The sequence below is a fragment of the Nanorana parkeri genome, unplaced genomic scaffold (assembly GCF_000935625.1).
Source record: "Nanorana parkeri isolate BGI_ZX_2015 unplaced genomic scaffold, ASM93562v1 scaffold2149, whole genome shotgun sequence".
NCBI classification, from domain to species: Eukaryota; Metazoa; Chordata; class Amphibia; order Anura; family Dicroglossidae; genus Nanorana; species Nanorana parkeri.
The window spans coordinates 52,613-72,387 of record NW_017308417.1 but is presented as its reverse complement, the minus strand read 5'-3'; the positions used below and the strand labels follow the sequence as shown (position 1 = coordinate 72,387).

The 19,775-nt window shown below is 41.7% G+C and overlaps 1 protein-coding gene across 1 annotated transcript in view; it reads left to right on the top strand.

The window, feature by feature from the left end:
* LOC108800882 (RNA polymerase I-specific transcription initiation factor RRN3-like) overlaps positions 1 to 19,172 on the top strand; it is a 114,151-nt gene extending 94,979 nt beyond the window's left edge. Inside the window, exons 4-6 of the mRNA XM_018572865.1 lie at positions 2,749 to 2,901; positions 14,401 to 14,479; positions 19,001 to 19,172. Of these exons, the coding sequence (XP_018428367.1) occupies positions 2,749 to 2,901; positions 14,401 to 14,479; positions 19,001 to 19,162 (394 nt within the window). The 3' untranslated portion in view covers positions 19,163 to 19,172. The remainder of the gene's footprint in view (positions 1 to 2,748; positions 2,902 to 14,400; positions 14,480 to 19,000) is intronic.
* Positions 19,173 to 19,775: the final 603 nt, after the last annotated feature.

The window sequence follows — 19,775 nt, the reverse complement described above, 5'->3', positions numbered from 1 at the left end:
GGCACCGCAGCCTCCGACGGCCGGGCCGCTTCTCCCTCGGCCCTGGCCACGCCTCCTCGCACACCCGGCAGCGCGCCGCTAATGGGGCCTGAAAGCGAGCTGCCGGGCTCCAAGAAGCGGGTGGAGGAAACAGACAGCGATCGGCGCATACACATATATATGCGCAACACATGCAAAGAGCTGAGCTTTCACAGACATGCACGTCATCGCTTTTTTCCAAACCAACAGTTTGATGACATCTTCTGTCATATCGGCGAAACATATCGGCTGAAAATGGTTTCTCTCTTCTCCGTTGGGCACTGCTCTGTGTCCCCTCTGACACATCGCAGCATCCAGCAGGAAGGAGAGAAACTGTCAGAGGAGGCCGAGCAGTGCAGGGAGGAGAGCGCGGCCAGCATGTCACAGGAGATTTAGCTATGCGCGAGGAGAGCCCGGCCTCCTGTAACATGCCGGCCACGCTCTCCTCCCCACTCCGCTCAGCCTCCTCTGACAGTTTCTCTCCTCCTGACTAATCAGGATAGAGAGGAAGTGTGGGGGTGGAGACAGCTGTCACAGGAGGCCGAGTCAGCGTTACGGGGAGGACTCAGCTGATAAAATAGCCAAGCTTTCCTACCCGCACCGCCCGCTCTGCATCCTGTGACAACGAGTCGGGATGGAGATCGGGTACAAGCTGATTGCTGACTGCTTGTAAATAATTGATGACATAGTATGTTTACTGTGTCCCCATTTATGAATAAATCTGCTATACATCACTTCCTGTTCTTTCATGATTGTGGATATAGTAAACATACTATCTCAACAAGTTATGAATGAACAGAAACACTCATTATATGAGATTGACTCTGTGTCCTTAATCTCTTTTTCTATTTTAAACCCCTGATATTTCAGTAAAGTAAAGTAAAAAAAAAAAATATTTAAAAAAAGTTTAGAAAAAAAATAAAAAAATAAATATGTTTGTATATTTAAAAAGGTTGGGAAAAAAAATATTTTGGGTTTTGGCCTGACATTTTTAAAATTTTTGGTTTCAAAATTTCGGTGCACCTCTAATCCTGATAGAACATTTCTATGTCCAGCCGTTTGATACTTTCTCCCATTCCTTAAAGAACTGTCACCAGTTCTTTAAGGAATCCCTCACTCCCCTAAGCCAGGGGTAGCAAACCTCCGGCCCTCCAGCTGTGGTGAAACTACAAATCCCATGATGCATCTCTCTTCTGGAGCCATGTCTGTGGCTATGTGAATCTTGCAATGCCTCATGGGATTTGTAGTTCCACCACAGCTGGAGGGCCGGAGGTTTGCAACCCCTGCCCTAAGCTAATGAATCCCCCTCTCTTTTTTTTAAGGCTTTAGAAGGCCTAATTTCTAAGAAGTATTGGTCCTGTAAACCACAGAGGTTTTTTGAGTACCTTCATTGGGATTGCTCTCACTTGACATGGCAGATCATAGGTTTAGAGGGAATGGGTCAGCGGGCCCAGCCAGTTCACATTTGGCAGACAGCTCAAGGGTGGTGCCCAGCATCTCACCTAAAGTCCTGATTAGTCCTGATCATCAGGCTGTGGAGGAGTCTCTTCCCTCCTCAGAGGCCTTCTTATTTATTTCTGGCACACCTCCTACTCATAGTGGCTGAGTTCTCAGCCACTATGACAGCATTCATGTACTGACTATCAAGTGGCCCCTTTATCTTCTCCCATCTCTGACCTCCCTCAGAGCCCATCTCTGACCTCCCTCAGAGCCCATCTCTGACCTTGGAGTGCTTTGGCCTTTGGCACAAAGAGCAAGATGAAAATGGTAAAATGTCTGATTCAAGGAGACCAGAGACTGCAGATATCCCTCCTACACATAGAATACCATATTGATGTGGTTCACGGATACCTTGCTTTAGAACACCCTGCGTTCACCCCTGCTGAAAATTATATGTGCTTATACAGCTTATGGTGACTGGCCTCACCCGGAAAAAATATGCTTCCCTCTAAAGCATTTTGCTCAGCAATACCTTATTGAGGAGGGGTTACTAATGTAAGCGGTCTCCGCTCCACACACAGCTGCTCTCCTGATCTCTCACAGGAGGCTGAGCGGTGTGGGCAGAGAGACGCCGGCCGCTCACAGCGCTCTCCTCCCCCGCACTGATTTGCCTCCTCTGACAGTTTCTCTCTGTGTCCCAGCAGGGAGGAGAGAAAGGAGGGATGCACCGCTAGTTCAGCCAAAATATTCGGACTTTCGGCATTTAGCCAAAAGTGCAATTTTTGGCCGATATGTTTCTGCGCCCGAAATTTCGGTGCATCCCTATTTTAAATCTTTTTGACTTTAATATCACTTTAGGCAAGGCCATATCTCGGCCACCCTGGGATAATATCTCAAATAATTGTGTTGTGTTACTTTATTACAATATCTCACTGCTATATATTGTCAGTTTTCTTTCTTGTTTTCTTTCAACAGTTATGTATTGTAAAAAAGAAATGTTATGTATATTTTGGCATGTATGTACAAAGATAAAAATAAAGAATGTTTTTTTTTAATGGGCTTCAAAAGGGTCTATTGAACACCTTTTTGATCAGACAGGCTTCTGTTTTCTCAGGTTTGAGTTCTATACCAGATGCTATGTTTTACCCTGTATGTTTGTGGCTTATGCTTCTACAATAGTTTCTGGTCCACATTTGCAGTAGTATCACAGTTTAAAGTCTTTTGTTTGATTACTAATCTGCATTTTCTGGGAATATAGTCTTTAGTTTATTGTCTTCTGTTTTTTTCCAGGAAATATCAACTAGTGTTTTGCTACACTATCATAGAGAGAAACAACAGGCAGATGATACCTATCATAAGAAGCAACACTTGTGGCACCTCTGTTCAGTCATGCACTAACCCATTGGACAGCTTTTTTCCTTTTGATTCTTGTGTACTGAAAAGGTTTGTTCAGCTTTTATATGAAAAAACACAAATCTATAATTCTAAATTATATGAAATCAGGTATAAGTATATGAATTTCTAAACATGCTTATAAATCTAAGTACTGTACAATTGAAAACAGATCTCCAGTATGCAGCCATCTATATTGCCCATTGTACAGCTTTCTGCCTTATTTTAACATTTCTCTGAGGATTTCTACTTTAAAACTGGAGCAGAAAAGGAGTCACATGATCATCAATGCTTTTTGTTATACTGCTATGCACTGGTCGATGGGAAGCGTCAGCTGGAACCAGCACATCACTACAGTAACTCTCAGCATAACAGTGATTAAGCTAATACACACAGCTTTACCTAATTGTGAAGTGTACCAAACAGTAAACCAGATGCTGTGGTATATTTGTTTGCAGTCCAGATCACACACACAAACAGCATACAACACCAGTCTAAACAATTGTTCCGTACTCCTTAATGCTCTTGTGTAAGTGCAGCACACATTATCACCTAATACAATAAGGAACACAAGCAAATCAGTTGAACTCACATTGTTGATATCCCACTGGATAGTGGCTGTTCTATGCACACACTCTGACCGTGCATGCTATTTGGGTGCGTTCACTCTGATTGTGCATGCACACTTGGACTAAGTTTGCTCCCTGACTGCTAATGTCCTACATGTGTAAACTTGCTCTGATTTGTGCACCCCAGTTGAGGCACAACTAATCATAATTAGAAAAAGTAGCAACATACAGGAGAAGAATGTATAATTAAGGTGTGCAGTGAAGTGGGGGGAGTGCCACACTAGGGAGGACTATGTGGTGAATTCTATTCTCCAATCCAGAAAGGCAAAGCCATATAAAGGAATGGATGGATGAATGTTTTTATTCAAAGATGCATTATTTGATTTTTTTAAACGTAGCCAACACATTTCAGGGTATTAATATATGCCCATCACCAGGGTGATAAACAAATGTAAGAAACCATATCACAGCCATATATAAAAAGGTAAAAGGGGGTAGATAGATAACATAATAAATATTATTTTGGATACCACGTATAACGGTGAAATCAAGATATAATTGTGTTAAAAATGTTTTTAATATAAATATATATATACACACACACATTGTGATAGTAGCACTGGATATCACTGTAAAAGTGGTGAACAACACTGGTAATGCTGGCAAGGAAAGGGTGTCCAGAGAAACAGGGATCCATCTGAGCACTGGAAAGAGCCTGTAGGCAGTCAGTGCTTCAGTGTGCGTAATCTAGTTCTGCTGGAACAGTAAGCTCAAGTTGGTGCGTGTAACCTGTAGATTGATGCCCAGACTAGGGCTCCTGTATCAGCCCCTGCTGTCAAGGTAGTGGTTTCCGGAAGACTTTCTGTGTGACCAGGCCTGTGTGGACTGAACCAACCAAGTGTGGCTGACAGAAAGCCATGTTCCTGGCTAGTGGAGGAATCAGCAGCCAGAAAGTGAATATGAGCCTTAAATAATCTAAGAAAGATCTTCGATGCTACCCTCTATAAAATATTCCCCCAACAGCAGCTGTGCAAAAAAAACAAGTAGCTTTTCCAAAAATATTATATACGAAATGCTCAGCGCTAAGAACAATATCCTAATGTTTAAATAAAAATCTAAAACAATGTCTCTAGTAAAATAAGAAATGTTAATATAAGTGTTTTTTTTCATTATGTAAAAAACCCTTAAACAATATCTCTAGTAAAAGAAGTGTTCTTAGTGATGAATACTCCTGTCTGTGTTCTCTCACAAATGTTTCAAAGGGGGCACTCACCAGAACCGGTGGACCATTAAGATTAATGGTCTAATAGTGTCATAGTGCAGTTAGTTTTTGTAGGCTTTCTGGTTTTTGCATCCAACCATCCCAAGATTCCAACTCCTGGTCACCTCCTCCTCTTTATTATACGCTCATTAGTTTGTCATAAAGGATTTTAAAAGACAATCATAGCATAATAGTTTTAAAATTGATTAAAAACACTCACAAAGGTATAACGAAACAATCACTTTCAAATAGGCAAGAATCCCCGTTAACAAGTATATTCCATAAACCAGTCTGTTGTTATCTGTATAGCAGAGACTTCAGCATGCAAGTCCACCCACCAACGCGTTTCATCATGTGACTTTCTCAGGGTGGGGTTGCATGCTGGTGTCAGTACATTCCTTAGTTATCAGTTCAAACCCCCGGTTAATAGGAAAATGTGTTTTCTTTCATATTGCAATATTCAAAAAAGACCACTAGATGTATCTCTACTTTGCTTTAAACGCAATAAACGGATACATTGATTCTTTAGTAGTGCCAATTTCGGTTTTTAATGAACCACACATAAATATATAACATAATATATATGCGATTCATCCCTCAATCTAATAAATGTAAGCCCTTATCACCTTTTTTTTACACTTTACTATTTTTTTTAAACTTAAAAATTTTATTTTATTTAATTATATCAAGCAGTCATTGTGAATTAATCTCACTATTAATGCTTGATAAATTTAATAAATTTTTGGTTATTATCAGGCTGCGTCAAACTTCAGAACAGCCGATAATAAGTTAGTGACACTGATCCTGCAGCAGTTCAGGATTCAGCTGTCACTAGTTTTCTGATTGTTCCAACAACCATCAGAAAACTGAAACATTCTTCTTTCTGGAATAGATACATTATGTATCTATCCTGAAAGTGAAAGAAAAAAAAAAGCCAGTATAGCTTGAGAGAGATATCTCTCGATCCATACGAGCTGTCAGAATGCCGGCAAAAGCCGGCATGTGTGCCCGCTCTGCTTTGACTCTCAGACACCCGATATTAAGGTATCGGGTGTCTGAAAAAGGTTAACACTTTCATTAATGGATGCCTTGAAACTGAGGCATACATTAATGAATGGTAACCGCTGATTCTCAGCGGTTACCAGCCTTCTAGTGCAGCAAATAACTCGTCATGTACAGTGTACGCGACGAGTCATTTGGTCCCTTTGTGGCAGGACGTACAGTGTACGTCTCCCGTCACGAACGTTTAATGGATCACAGCTGTGGATAGAAGGAGATTTCCAATTTTGACTGGTTGACAGCAACTTATTCAGTTCAGTATAAAAAAAGAGATTAGTTTAAAGTATATTTAGCTGTATTACATCATACAGGCATAGTCCATATACATTCTGAAATAGTAATTATCGCCAGATGGCTCAGTCTATAAGTAGGGGAACAATTTAACTCAGTTCAAAGAAATTACTTAATGAATACTTGCGATTGGTTGAGTTGCCTCCTCAGAGGAACCTCCTGGGGTTGACGGTGAGAGAGTCCTTGGAGCAAAAGTGGATCCCTTGGAACGCCAGTAGGTTGAAGCTAGCACACTTTTCAATTCAGTGTACCGTAGTTTTAAGAGCAACAGAATCCCAGGATCTCTTCTGCTATTGCTGCGTTGGTGGATAAGTGCAAGAAAGTGGCTGCAGGGTGACTGTCTTCCTTAAGCAGAGAGGATCTCACCCTGTAATCCCAACAGGTTGCTGTGGTCTCTGAGAATACAGGGCAGAGCAAAGACATGTGTACGAGACACAGAGGAGGTAGCCGTCTCATACTAAGACGCCGAGCATTTGAAATCTCCCGGCTTTATTTGGAAAGCTGAGGAGGAATAACGTGATGCCGAGGGAGTGGGCAGCGCCAGACATCGCTCTGGGAACGCGGCCGGGTAAGTATATTACACATAGTGAATTTGTATTGAATAATATATATGATATAATATTAAAAATTATTCTATTTAATCTGATCCATCCGTATTTTTAAACCCCAATTGTTGAAGTACATGTATATAAAAAAAACATAATTAAATAAATAACATACATAACCTAGGTTTATATATAATGAAATCCTAAAGGAAAAGAGAACCTAATATTGAAAAAATAATATACAATAATTAGGTATAAAAAGTTGTAATATAGACAAAAATGCTACAACGGTAATTTTTTATGTTTCCCTTATAATGTAAAAACGAAAGACTCCAATAAATAGAAAATCGGATATCTTCAAATATACTCATGATCCGTCAATATGTTTATACATATATGTACGAATATCCTTATTATCATACTGGATAGACAAAAACGAATTGTTAGCTATGAAACAATTTAGGTCCAGCTCCACAATCAATCCCCTCCTGTAAAAAAAAAATAAAATAAAAAAATGTGTACAAAAAAATAAAATAAAAAAAGCACAACCCCTCCCTCCCCCCACATAGCATACACATATTGAGGTGTACGCCATGCACATGCGCTGCAGTGCGTTGTTAGAACGCATCGCAGTGCATGATTTTTTTAATGTATTTTTTTCTTTAAAAAAAATTAAATTAACTGTGGCAGCGCATGGCAAAGCTTTGTGACGCATTGCCATGCGTTGTGATCTTTGTGTTGCAATAAATATACGCCTGTATCATTTTATCACAACACAAACACCAACACAGCGTGACATTTTTTTTTAACATAAGTTGCTTATTTACAGTTTTGCGTACCGTAATTTTTTTACCTTTTCGCAAAAAGGCGCAATTTCAAATTAGCAAATATTTGTTATTTATTAACTCAATACAGTTTTATCTTTTAGACTTAGTCAGAAATTATTTTTGTTTGTGTCGCTGATACTGATTTTAGTCAAAAATGGCTTGTCCAGCTGATTTGAAAAATGTTCGGGAGGGCTTGGCAGCGAAAGGGTTAAAATAGAAAAAGAAATTGAGGACACAAAGTCCTCAATCTCTTTTTCTGCAGCCTCTATTCTAAATGAATGGAACATATTTTTTTATCAAGCAGTTTCTGAATGGGGAGGAGCCTCTGTACAGAGTGCTTCTCCCCATTGAGAAACTCATGCATGAACAGGACGTGATGTAAATCACATCCTGTTCATTCATTTATAACTGGGGACACATAGTACTATGTGTCCCCAGTTATTTACAAACACTGGAGTCATCAGCCGATTGCTCCAGTGTTTGTCCTGCACAGAGGATTGGTACATACTAGTGACATGTACCGATCCTCTGCCGCTCGTCCACGCACAAGGGGGCTCAGCTTCTCTTCTGGATTTTCCTTCACTTCTCGGATCCCCGCTGGGGAGAGCAGCGGGGATCCAGAGAAGCGGCGGGAGGAGAGGACAGTGCGATCTACCAGTGATCGCTACGCGATCGACTGGTAGATCGCGATCGACCTTGTGGGCACCCCTGCCTTAGATTCTGTCTGCTCCAGTTTTGATCAATTCAGTTTTTGATCAGTTTTTTATCACGTTTCAGTAATATTAAATTGGTTATTTAATAGCAACCCATATGGGCACTTTAAATTAATGTACACTTTCCCCAATCATCTTCCAGGACAGCAACCTGAGAGATAATTGGTTCTCCCATCTCCAGGTAACATAATTAACAAGAGGTTTAAAAACCCCTCCCACCCCTCTCATCCCTCAGTTTAGATTGTGTTTCTTACCATCCAGGAGACATTGTCACGTTTCCTATTTTATCTGGTCCGGATGAGAGGGACAGAGAAGGAAAGAGCTGCAAGCCAGAGCCATCATGGAAGAGTAGGGCAGCACAACATTGGCTGCATCCAGTTTAGGTGGGTCAGGGATTTGCTCTGTAACATATATCCTGTAAAAGATAATCCATGTCCTCAAGTGGGAATAAGTGCCTAGTTGGTTAGTTGGTTTGGAGTCTACTGTATCCTCCCCCGCCTCCACGGAGTCATCGGATGAAGCTTCAGATTCCTGCACCTCTCTACTTCCCCCTTGGGGAGTTTCCCCCCCTTGAGGATCATTTGCTTCTTTGCAGTTCAGGCAAAGAAGCAAATGTTACATTATCCGTTCAGGGCCCTGCCTTTTGGTCTAGCTGCAGCGCCCAGGATTTTTCCAAAACTTTTTACAGAGGTTGTAGCCAGTGGTGTATTCTGCTTTGGGGCTGACCTAGGCAAGACAAAACTCGGCGCCCCACCACTAAATTTACCCCACACTAACGGTGGTCTCTGCAGGGTTTGCAGGCTGCCTATGGATTCTGCAAAGCCCACCACAGATCCTGCAAAGCCCCCTGAGACCCGGCAAAGCCCCCACAGATCCTGCAGGATCTCAGGAAGTCTCTGCAGGATCTGTGGTGCGCTTTGCAGGCTGCAGAGCACACTATGGATCCTGCAAAGCCTCCCTGAGACCCGACAAAGCCCCCTACGGATCCTGCAGAGCCAACCAAAGGGTATTGCACAGCACACCTGAGACTCTTTGGTGGGCTGTGCAGAATCTATGCTGGGCTCTGCCAGCACAGTCCTCTTACCTTGCACGGCCTGACCTCTTTGGAACACGTCCTCCTTGTCCTCGGCGCTCAACTGGACGGCCACCTCATCCTCGGTGTCCTTGTCATCTCCGCTGCCCAACTGGAGTTCCGGCGATGCCTGCTCCGTCTGTGTCTCTGCCCCCTGCTTCCTCCATCTTTGCCCCCCGCCTCTTCCATCTCTGGGGCCACTCAACAAATGTTCTTCTCTCATGGGGGCCGCTTGCCAAATTTCATACTATAAAATAAAATTTAACTGTATCAGGTATGGCACTACAGATGCTTCCCTATTTATAATGGTCTGGTCCTCTAGCAACTTCAGCGCAAAATTATAGCTAATCTGCCTACAAACGTCAGGTGGTCATAATAATCTGGCCACTCAGTGTGTGTATATATATATATATATATTACAACCCCAGTCAGTGCCCCCCACACACACACCCTATGTATCTACCTAAAGTGACTTCAAAGTTTCATAGATCACAACAAATTACTTTACCTTCTTTTTGCAAGGACCCTAAAAATCAGGGGGAGCTGGTCGTTCGTACTTTAGATGTCAAAAGTTGTCTTATTAGTTACCTGGAAGTTTCCAAGAATTTTAGAAAGACCAGTCAACTTTTATTTGGAGGAACAAAAAAAGGGCTATTTGGCTTCCCGTTCCACTATTGTAAGTGGATTAGACAAACTATTCTATTTGTATTTAAGAATGAAGGATTAGAAGTCCCTAAATCCATTAAGGCACATTCGACCCGATCTTTGGCTACTTCATGGGCATAGAGAGCGGACGCTTCAGTGGAGCAGATCTGCAGAGCTGAGGTTTGGTCAACTCAGGACACCTTTGTGAAACACTACAGGGTGGAGGTCCTGTCGCAGCAAGATCCAGTCTTCGGCAGGAAGGTTCTGCAGTCTTTTGCCCCGCCCTAAGGTAGGGCCTGATGGTTTACTTGGTTATTCTCTTATTCTCTAAAAGTGAAGATAATAGAGATTATCCAGAGAAAACAAACAACTGCACAAGGATGATAACCAAGTACGGCTCAGGATGGGAGAAACTACGGTCAATTCTGACTAAACACTGGCATATCCTGTTGCTATGCCCAACTATATCCAAAATAGTAGGACCAAGACCCCTCTTAACAGCGCGGAGATCTCCAAATCTCAAAGACACACTGATGAGCTCGGAATACAGACCCAGGAATATATCCCAAATCTCCACAAAACCAAAGGGAATGTTCCCATGTGGGAGATGTCGAATTTGCCCCATGGTGGATAAGACGGACACTTTCCAGAATACAGAAGGGACAAAACTGTATAAAATAAACAACTTCATCAATTGTAACACTGAAAGAGTGATATACCAAATTAAATGCCCGTGCCACAAATATTACATTGGAAAAACCAAAAGGCAATTACGAACTAGAATTGGAGAACATCTTAACGACATCAAGAAAAAAGAAAGTCCGCTAGCCATTCACTTAGTTTCTTAAAGGGAGATTCCTTTAATTTTTTATAAGTATGTGTGTCATTGAGTAGTCTTTTGACTTCCGTTACATACATCTTTTCAGGGAGTAGGACCACATTGCCCCCTTTATCGCTATTTTTAATTATTATATTTTGGGCCATTTTTTATTCTTTCAGTGCTTTTCTCTCTATTTTAGATAGATTGTCTGTTTGTTGGCCAATCTATTTGTTTCAGGTCCTTATGGACTAGTTCCTTGAATAATGTTAGATGTCGATTGTTTGAGACATTGGGCATTGTTCTTGATCTTTTCTTGAGTGATGTTAATCTTCTTGTATCTTCCCTATCATCTTCTTCATCGATTTCTAAGTTTTCTTCCAACAGGGCTTCTAGATCTCTTAGAGCCTGAGCATCAAGGGAATCTTCGTTGTTTTTGTTTCTATAGTCTAATCCCGTGTGTTCTCTTTTGTTTTCATGAATGAATCTCAAATATATATTCCCCATGAAAAGATTGAGGTCCTTAAAAATCACAAATTCATCCATGCCGTCTACAGGTGAAAAGGACAAACCTTTTTGTAAGAGACTTGTGTGATGTTCGTTCAGAGCGAAATCTGTTAGATTTATAATGTTCTTAGTTTGACCTTCTCCTTGTGTGGGGCATGGGGTCAGTATCTCTGACTTCTCGTTTTCATTATCATTTTGTTTGGATTTGGGGTATTCTCGTTTGTTATGTGTTCTCTTTCGGGGGCCTCCTGTTCTTTCTGTATTTCTTGGTCCTCTGTGTTGTCCATCCTCTCGCATCTCTAAAAAACTGACCGATCTGGTTGTATAATCATTTTCACTTTCACCTGTTGTCCATCTCTCTCTGCTTCTATGTGGTTTTCTTCTTTGTATACTTCTTCCTCTCTTTTGACTGACATCAAAGGGGTCCCCTCTCTCCCAGTCTTCGACATCTCTTTGGAATTTTGCTTGTTTAGTTTGCCTCAGGTTCCTTTGAATCCTCTCGACTTCCCTTCGTAAAGTGTCATTAGATTTTTTAAACATTTCCTTTTCTTTGAACGGTTCCAGACTTTTAGCACTATCTTCTATTTCTGCTTCTAGATCTTGCATTTGGATTTTCTCCTCTTCCACGATCAGTTTTAGAGTCATTAAGCCGTATTCAAGATTCATTTTTTTCCATTTCTCCAGAAAACGATAATTGAGTAGATGTTCTGCAGGAATAATGCGTGGTCACCGATATCTTAGCTGCAAAAATCGGAGAGTAATTAGACTAAACTTTTGGGGACCAATACTTATCTTGGGTAGGGCATCCAAGAGTCATAGGGAGACAAAGATGTAGGTCAATATGACTATGAGGGTTGTGAACCACAGAGAAGTAAAGTCCTTCACAGTCGGATGGAAAACTCTTCAAAGGTCCATCAGCCGCAGGTGAGACAACCTATGTCGATCTTTATTCATTTCAGGTTTCCAGAGTCTGAACTTGCCGGAGGAGATATCAGTAAAGGGGTTAAAGGGGAAGTTGAAGTCACCCCTAGGATCAATTGTCCTTCCATGAAGTTCTCCAGAAGATTAAGATAGCTCAGGCAATGGGACATTTGCACTGAGTTAGGTAAAGAGAAGTTAGCTACAGGGAACATACTATTTAGACAGGAGAATTTTATAAAAATATATATACCAAAAAGGTCTGTTTGGACCTCCCATGCCCCCCCCCCCCCTCCCCATGTCAATACCCCTTTAGTTTTGCCATCCAGATCTGTGCTAACGTTCCACATACTGTATTACTTACTGCTACAACCTGAGAATTTACCCGTAATAGTATTTTAATATTTTGTTTGTGGAGATAGTGAAATACTTGAGACCTCTTGGAAGGGTGGTTGAAGCCCATGACATTCAGGAAACATAGGGTTAATAATGCCATGGCAAAAGTACCGTTAGATCAATTTGACTTAGGAGAAGGGCGGATGATAAAGTGTTGGGGAGGAGGTAGGTGTAAGAGGGAAGGGACAGAGAGAGGTAAGAACAGCAAGGAAAACCATAATGAGACAAAGAGAAGATTTAGAGATGGTTGTTAGAGGGACAAAGAAGAAAGACCAAGTACAAGGAGGAAGAGGAAAACTTGTCAGCTAGGTAAAAGTCAGGAAAAAGATAGAATGGAAAAGTGGACAGGAACATGTGTCAGATTTTCGCACTTGAGCTCCTCTCTTGCAAAGCAGTTATAGCAAAGATGTACAGGGTGGTAAGCACCTACAGTATATGAGTACATTAGGAGTGAACAGCACCTCAGCATAAGGATTTCCCATGTATGGTTCCATCCAGTGCTCAATACATCTGTGTACCTCAACTGTGCCATTTGTGGTAACTAGTGTTGCTGCTATGTTTAGCATGCTGATTTGAACTTTAGAGCTTGCAAAAGTTCAACAAAATCATAAAGTTCACCTGTTTTCTCCACTGTATGCAGTACTCTATAGATTCACCTCTAGGAAAAGACATAATATGTTACTAATTTTATATGTCCTATGTACATGCTTTAAAGGTGGTCAGTGGAGTATACTATCAGCGTGTGCATTATGGACTGGCTCTTGATATTCAGAAATTCTTATCTGTTTGCTTTCTTATCAGTTTGACATTTGTCAACACATAATGCTCTGTCAGCCAGTTAAACTGACTGCCATAGTGAGCTCTCTCAATACACTGTAATCTGTCAGTGCTTTTTTTCTGCACAGCTCTAGCTTTTAACAATTAACTTGAGGTATTGCTACTATATTTATGCATGCTGTCATAGCTATGCCCACATGTCGAGATCCTTATTGATGGTTGTAGTACTCTAGCTGTGAGAATGACAATGTGTCATACCATGTTAAAATGTCATACCATTTTATCTGATATGGGGATGTGTCTTTTTGATGGGGTTGTATACTCATGAACTCTGTGGTGTGCATCAATATAAGCTTATTTATTACATATATTTTCCCTTATTTCACATCTCACTTTTTTATGAGTCCTAATGGTGTAAAGCTTAATGTGTGCAAGAACCCTCTAGTGCTGCTGATATGACACATGTGATTCTGCAAAGTAGAGTAGAAGGGGGAAGTGCAACAAACAGGAGAGCAAAGAATAAAATGGCACATACTTGCTTTGGATGTTAAGCTTAAAGTGACATTAAACCCTCAGATTTTTTAACATAAACCAATACTGTAATGTGTGCCTTACTGTAATCCATGGTTGTTTCCCTTCTCTTTGCTGCTCTTCCTTTTAAATCCTCATGTCTTCTCATGCTTGGGGAGAACTTCCCTTTTCTGCTCAGGGCCTCTTCCTGTAGTGCTGGCTCAGGTTACAAGCCTATAGAAACGTATACACAGACACCGTGTATCCATTCCTGAGACAAGGCAGTCTGCTGCAAAACAGAAGTTCTGCAGAGCATGAGAACAGATACAGATTTAAAAGGAAGAGCAGCAAAGAGAAGGGAAACAACCATGGATTACAGTAAGGCACACATTACAGTATTGTTTTATGTTAAAAAATCTGAGGGTTTAATGTCACTTTAATGGATGTGGTTGCCTCTGTAGTAAAATAAAAATAATATAAACAGCGGGGCAGTTGTTCCTGTAAGACAAGAATGTGAGAGTGACACTAAGTTGACTCCTCTTGAGAAGAAACCAAATCATTTATGTTGGGAATCACGTATGTTATGTCTTTGTCCGGTTGGTTTTGTTTTTTAATACTCACTGCTAATTTTAATTTTGAACAGGTGTAAGAAGATTATAGATCCTATTTATCAGCCTTGGGAGGAGTCCAATGTTGAAGAATTTAAAAGCCCTAGGAAGCAGGTTAAGGTGGTTTGTTGAATGTATCATAGTAATGTATTATGTAATTACCAGAAAATGGTCTTAAAGTGTATTTCCACTTGTGCAATCAAATTTAAGAAAACCCATGTTGTATGTTCCCATTCACACAACATACCTTAAAATAATGTTAAAAAAAGCATATTTATCACATTTTAGTTGTCTTTATTGAGCAGGCCTTGGACAGACTGCATGCCTTACTATACACTTTAAAGTGACAGGATACTCTGACTGTCCCCATAGATAGACTAGGGACACTCTGAGCTTCCTCTCATTAACATACAATGCTTTTAGATCTTCATCCCTTTGTTAGGACAGACAGAGCGGAGGGGAAGGTTAGGGTGATACTTTGAGACCAGGTTTGAGATATAGCCAGGGGCAGAGTTGTGGATGGCTTTGTAAGTGGTTGTTAATATTTTTTATTTTATCCTTTCGGCTTTTGGAAGTCAGTGTAGGGATTGACAGAGGGGGGTTGCAGACACTGAGCGGTTGGTTAGGTGAATGAGTCTAGAAGCTGCATTCATGATAGACTGAAGGGGCAATAGCCTGTGTAGAGGTAGGCCAATGAGGAGGGAGTTGCAATAGTCAAGACGAGATATAACAAGTGAGTGGATGAGTAATTTTGCGGTTTCATTGGGGAGGAAGGGGCGTATTTTGGAGATGTTCCGAAGGTGAAGGCAGCAGGACCAGCACATGCTTTAGAGGGGAGGGAAAGATGCCAGTAGAGAAAGATTGGAAATGTGAGTAAGAGAGTGTAGGATAGAGTAAGAGGGTGACCGAAGTAGTGGTGAGGGAACAGGGTCCGGGGGGCAAGTGGTGAGGTGGGTGTCAGTGAGAAGCTTTGTAACCTCCTCTGTGGTGACAGGGTCAAAAGAGGAGAGTAACAAGTGTGATGGTGGGTCTGGTACATGAATAGGGGAAGGTGACTGCACAGTGGCAATCTGATCCCGAATTGCATCTATTTTGTTTTTTAAATGAATGGCAATGTCCTGGGCAGTAAGTGAGTTAGTGGGTGGTGGCGGTGGGGGGCATAGCAGAGAGTTAAAAGTAGAAAAAAGTTGACGAGGTCTGGATGAGAGTGTGTTAATGAGAGTGACAAAATAAGTGTGTTTGGCAGCACGGAGGAAGGAATTATATTTTAGGAGGGCAGCTTTATACAAGGTGAAGTCTTGCAGAAGCCTAGTTTTTCGCCACAGTGGTTCAAGAGCGCGGCTATGTCTTTTTACATGTCTGGTTTCTTTTGTTTGCCATGGTTGTAGTGGACGTGGTCTAAGTCTGCGTGTAGTGAGTAGAGCCAAAGTGTCTAGAGAGGATGAAAGTGTTGTAGAGAGGATGAAAGATGTAGACAGAAATAGCCAGGTGTCACACCTGTTATTGATTTGGGGGGTTTGTGGATCGCAACTGCGTAGGCTTCTCAGGCAGGAAACCCTGGTTTCACTCTCAAACTTAACGGAGAGTTAGGGGTTCTTGCCTCACAGCCTCAAATTAAATTATAAATGGTTCAGAGTGGGTTATTCCTACATGCGCCCTACCCTTAAGCACCAGTGTTGAGTTTGGAATTACTGAGTAGCAGGTCAGAGAGAGCACAAATGCAGTACAGGCTATAATCGAGTTCCCCAGCAAGAAGTAATGACCTTACAGATCGAAGTCCATAAATGCATACAGTCTTTATCAGAGTGTGCAACTGCACTGAATACTTGCGGTTTAAGTATTGGAGTTGATGGAAGGAGCTGGGGGTCCTTTGGGAGTGCGGTCCAGGGTGAGTGGCTGGCAGGCACAGGTTGGAGGCTATGGAGGGTCCCAGGAGACAGCAGGCGTTCTGGCTCAATAGTGGAACGCCATGCTGTCTCGTCGGATCGGCGCACTTCCGCGTCCCAAGGTGCAACACACCCGGCCTCTGAAACTGGAAGTGAAGAGCGTGCGCTCCACCGTGGAACGCAGCGGCGGATCCGAGGAGCGGCTGGCTGCTGAGGCTCGCGAACCTGGTAAGGTCAATGGCAGTGGCCGTTACATCAGGGCAGGACAGGGGTGAGATTTTGTCATAGAGGTAGTCGGTAGCAGAGAAGAGAAGGGTCGAGGTGGCAAAGGTTTCTCTGGGTGACAGTGTGCCGTGTAGGTTGATTCAGGGTTGGGGATAGGGCGAGGGTGAAACTGACAAGGTTGTGGTCTAAGAGCTCGAAAGGGGTTGTTGGAGAGGTTGCAAGGAGTGCATAGGTGAGAGAAAACAAGATCTAGTATGTTACCATCAGAGTGAGTAGGAGTGTATTGTATTAGATCAAAAGAAGAGGTTAAGTTAAAAAATTGAGTGGAAGCCAGGGTGTTAATGTTATTAACACCAAGAATGATAATGGGTGTTTCTGAGGAGAGAAAGTAGGGTAGCCAGGCAGAGAAGTCATCCAGAAAGCGAGATACCGGTCCATGTGGTCGGTATATAACAGCAATCCTCAGTGAAATTGGAGAGAATAGGCGAATACAGTGGGTTTCAAAAGAGGAGAGGGATAGAGAGGGAGGTGAAGGCAGAACTTGAAAAGTGCATTGTGGGGATAGAAGGATTCTCACTCCACCTCCTTTCCGTCCATTGGGTCTGGGTAAGTGCGTCCAATGTAGGCCACCTTGGGAGAGGGCAGCAGGGGAGGCAGAGTCGGATTTCTGAAGCCAGGTTTTAGTAACAGCTAGCATGTTAAAGGAATTGGAGATAAGAAGATCATGGACAGCAGTGAGTTTGTTACAGACAGAGCGGGCATTCCAGAGGGCACATGAGAAGGAAGGACCGGTTCTAGGAAGCAGGGGAATCGAAATCCAGGTGCGCGGATTGCAGCTGCTGCCAGAGAGGAGTCCCCTGAAGTCAGGAGAAGCAGAAGAGAGAAGGGAGATGACAGGGAGATTTATATGAGCGAACGTGCCCCAGTGTCTTGGAGGTAACCCTAGCGTGTATTCAGAATGAGCAGAAAGTGATGAGTGCAGTAACTAATGAATAACAGCTGCTGGGCACCTGAATTTTACTTAAGTCAAGTGCTGATGTATCTCTATAAAGGTGCACATACACCTTACAACCATCGCAAGACTTTTGTCTTGCGATGGTTGTAAGGTAAATTAAAAAACGAACGATCTGCCCATCTTGGACAGGCAGATCGTACTTCCTCAGGGGGGCGGGCTTCCGATGACTGCAATGCTGAACGGGCAGTGTGTGCTTGTGCACGCTGACCCACGCTGGCCCGTGCGGCATTTGTCTTACGAGCAGGCCACAAACCGTACGATTCTCTGCGGGTTTTCGAGCCTGCTCGTAAGACAAAAGACGTGCGACCGTACAGTAGAAACGGTCACACGCCTTTTATACACCTGCCGATTATCGTACGATCGCAAGATTTCCCGCGATTATCGTACGATAATCGGCAGGTGTATGGGCACCTTAAAGGTAAACTGAACCATGTGGGGGGCGGTGGTCTGCAGTGAGCTGCTGATGGGATCTTGGGTGCTTAAATAGTGTATCTGTTAGCCAAGGTGAAAAACTTGGTTGTAAGCTGGCTTCAGAGAGGATGATGGGAGGGAGCGATGGTCTGCAACTGGTGATGAGATCTGCCAGCACAGTACAAATTGGTTAATTATAACCACTCCAGCCCCCTTGCATTCAGATTAGAGAAAACTAGTAGTGTAAGAAAACAAGTAATATGTAAGCAGCATTTGTTTTATGCTTAAAAGTGAATGAGAACATGTAACACATACAATAGGTGTTATCCAAAATTGGCTGCAAAATTGGAAATGCACTTTAAGGTTACTTTAGCTTAATCTTTTGAATATGTTTTTTAAAGCAGTGCCCTCTGTCATGTGCTTCTTTTGGGTATTTCTTTAGTCTTTTTTTTTTTTTACCTAGGCTGTTATTAAATGCTTTTCAAACAGATTTTAAAATGATAAAAATGCTTGATAAAACATTGTTTTTCTTTAAAACTTTAGGGAAATTTTTACCATCTAACAAACTGGGTTTACCTAGATTTTTTGTTGATATTTAGAAAATAGTTAGAATTTTCTGCAATTGACACCTCAGGACACAGGTTTAACCTAATGGTGTTAAAATAAGAGGACCTCTCCCCTTTATTGTACTGTATATAATTGGTTGCCAAAGGCCATTTTATTATGGAACTTTTTGGCGGATTACCTTTTATAGACACTTGCAGAAACCAGGGTACAATGTTAAACAGTGGCACCATAATATGTCATATGTGTTTGGAAAACTTTAGGCCAGTAAAAAATTGACATCTGACACTAGCAAAATGGAGGAGCTAATTCTAAAACCAGTATATATGGTGGCTTAACCTTGTTGTCCAGGCATTGCAATACCGAGTTCCAGTAACACTGCTGTACATACCTTCTTTGAAACTTAGAAATCAGTTGTAAAAAAATAATAATTTGGGGTTTGATTATATACTAGAAGCAACAATAATGTTTCAGTAAGACTTAAATGGCTAGAAAGTGAATATATTTACATCTAACCATCTTCTATATATACAGCAGGCTACAATTACAGATGATGAAGATGATTTTCTCAAAGGAGAAAAGCCACGCAATGACAGTATTGTTGAAATGACGCCGGGTTCATATGACTCCTTCCTGAAGAGTCCAGTAAGTAGCATTGGCTCTCCTCCTGTCAAGTTTCTTCAGCGGCCCTTCTGAACATTCAAGACGTGTGCGCTAGAACAACCTGAGGCTGATAACTCAAAGGATGTGTTACCTTGGCAAGTCGGACACCAGCAGCTACAGGCTGTGCAGCACAACTTAATGCCATGAAAAGTGTTATGCATCTTTCCAGTCTATTGTGTGCTGGTTGAGGAAAGGCAGCTCAAGCCCATTGGATGAAATAATTCCCGTTAAGAAATTATTGTTCTAAAGTATTGAATAAAAGAAAAAGAAAGATTTGTCATCAATAACCTGTTTATCTAGTTTTGGACTTTTCATGTAAATTATTCCTCTAGTTGGGTAAATAATAGACTAAATAAACCATTAAACAATGTTTTGTAACCTTCATTAAAAATAACATTATATAATTATATGCATTTCTGTGGTAAATAATGTTAAATGAGAATCATGAAGTAGGTAATATATGACTGATTACACACAGAATGGGCCTGTTGTGGTGTACACATTAATGTAGCATTTTGGATCAATTTGGTCCACTCTAGAAGACAGGCATTTTTAAAGAGCAAGAGAACAAGTGGTTTCATTGCCAAAAATAACACTCAAGAAAAGTTGGAAACATTTAGAAAAATATGGCAGAATTAAAAAAGGT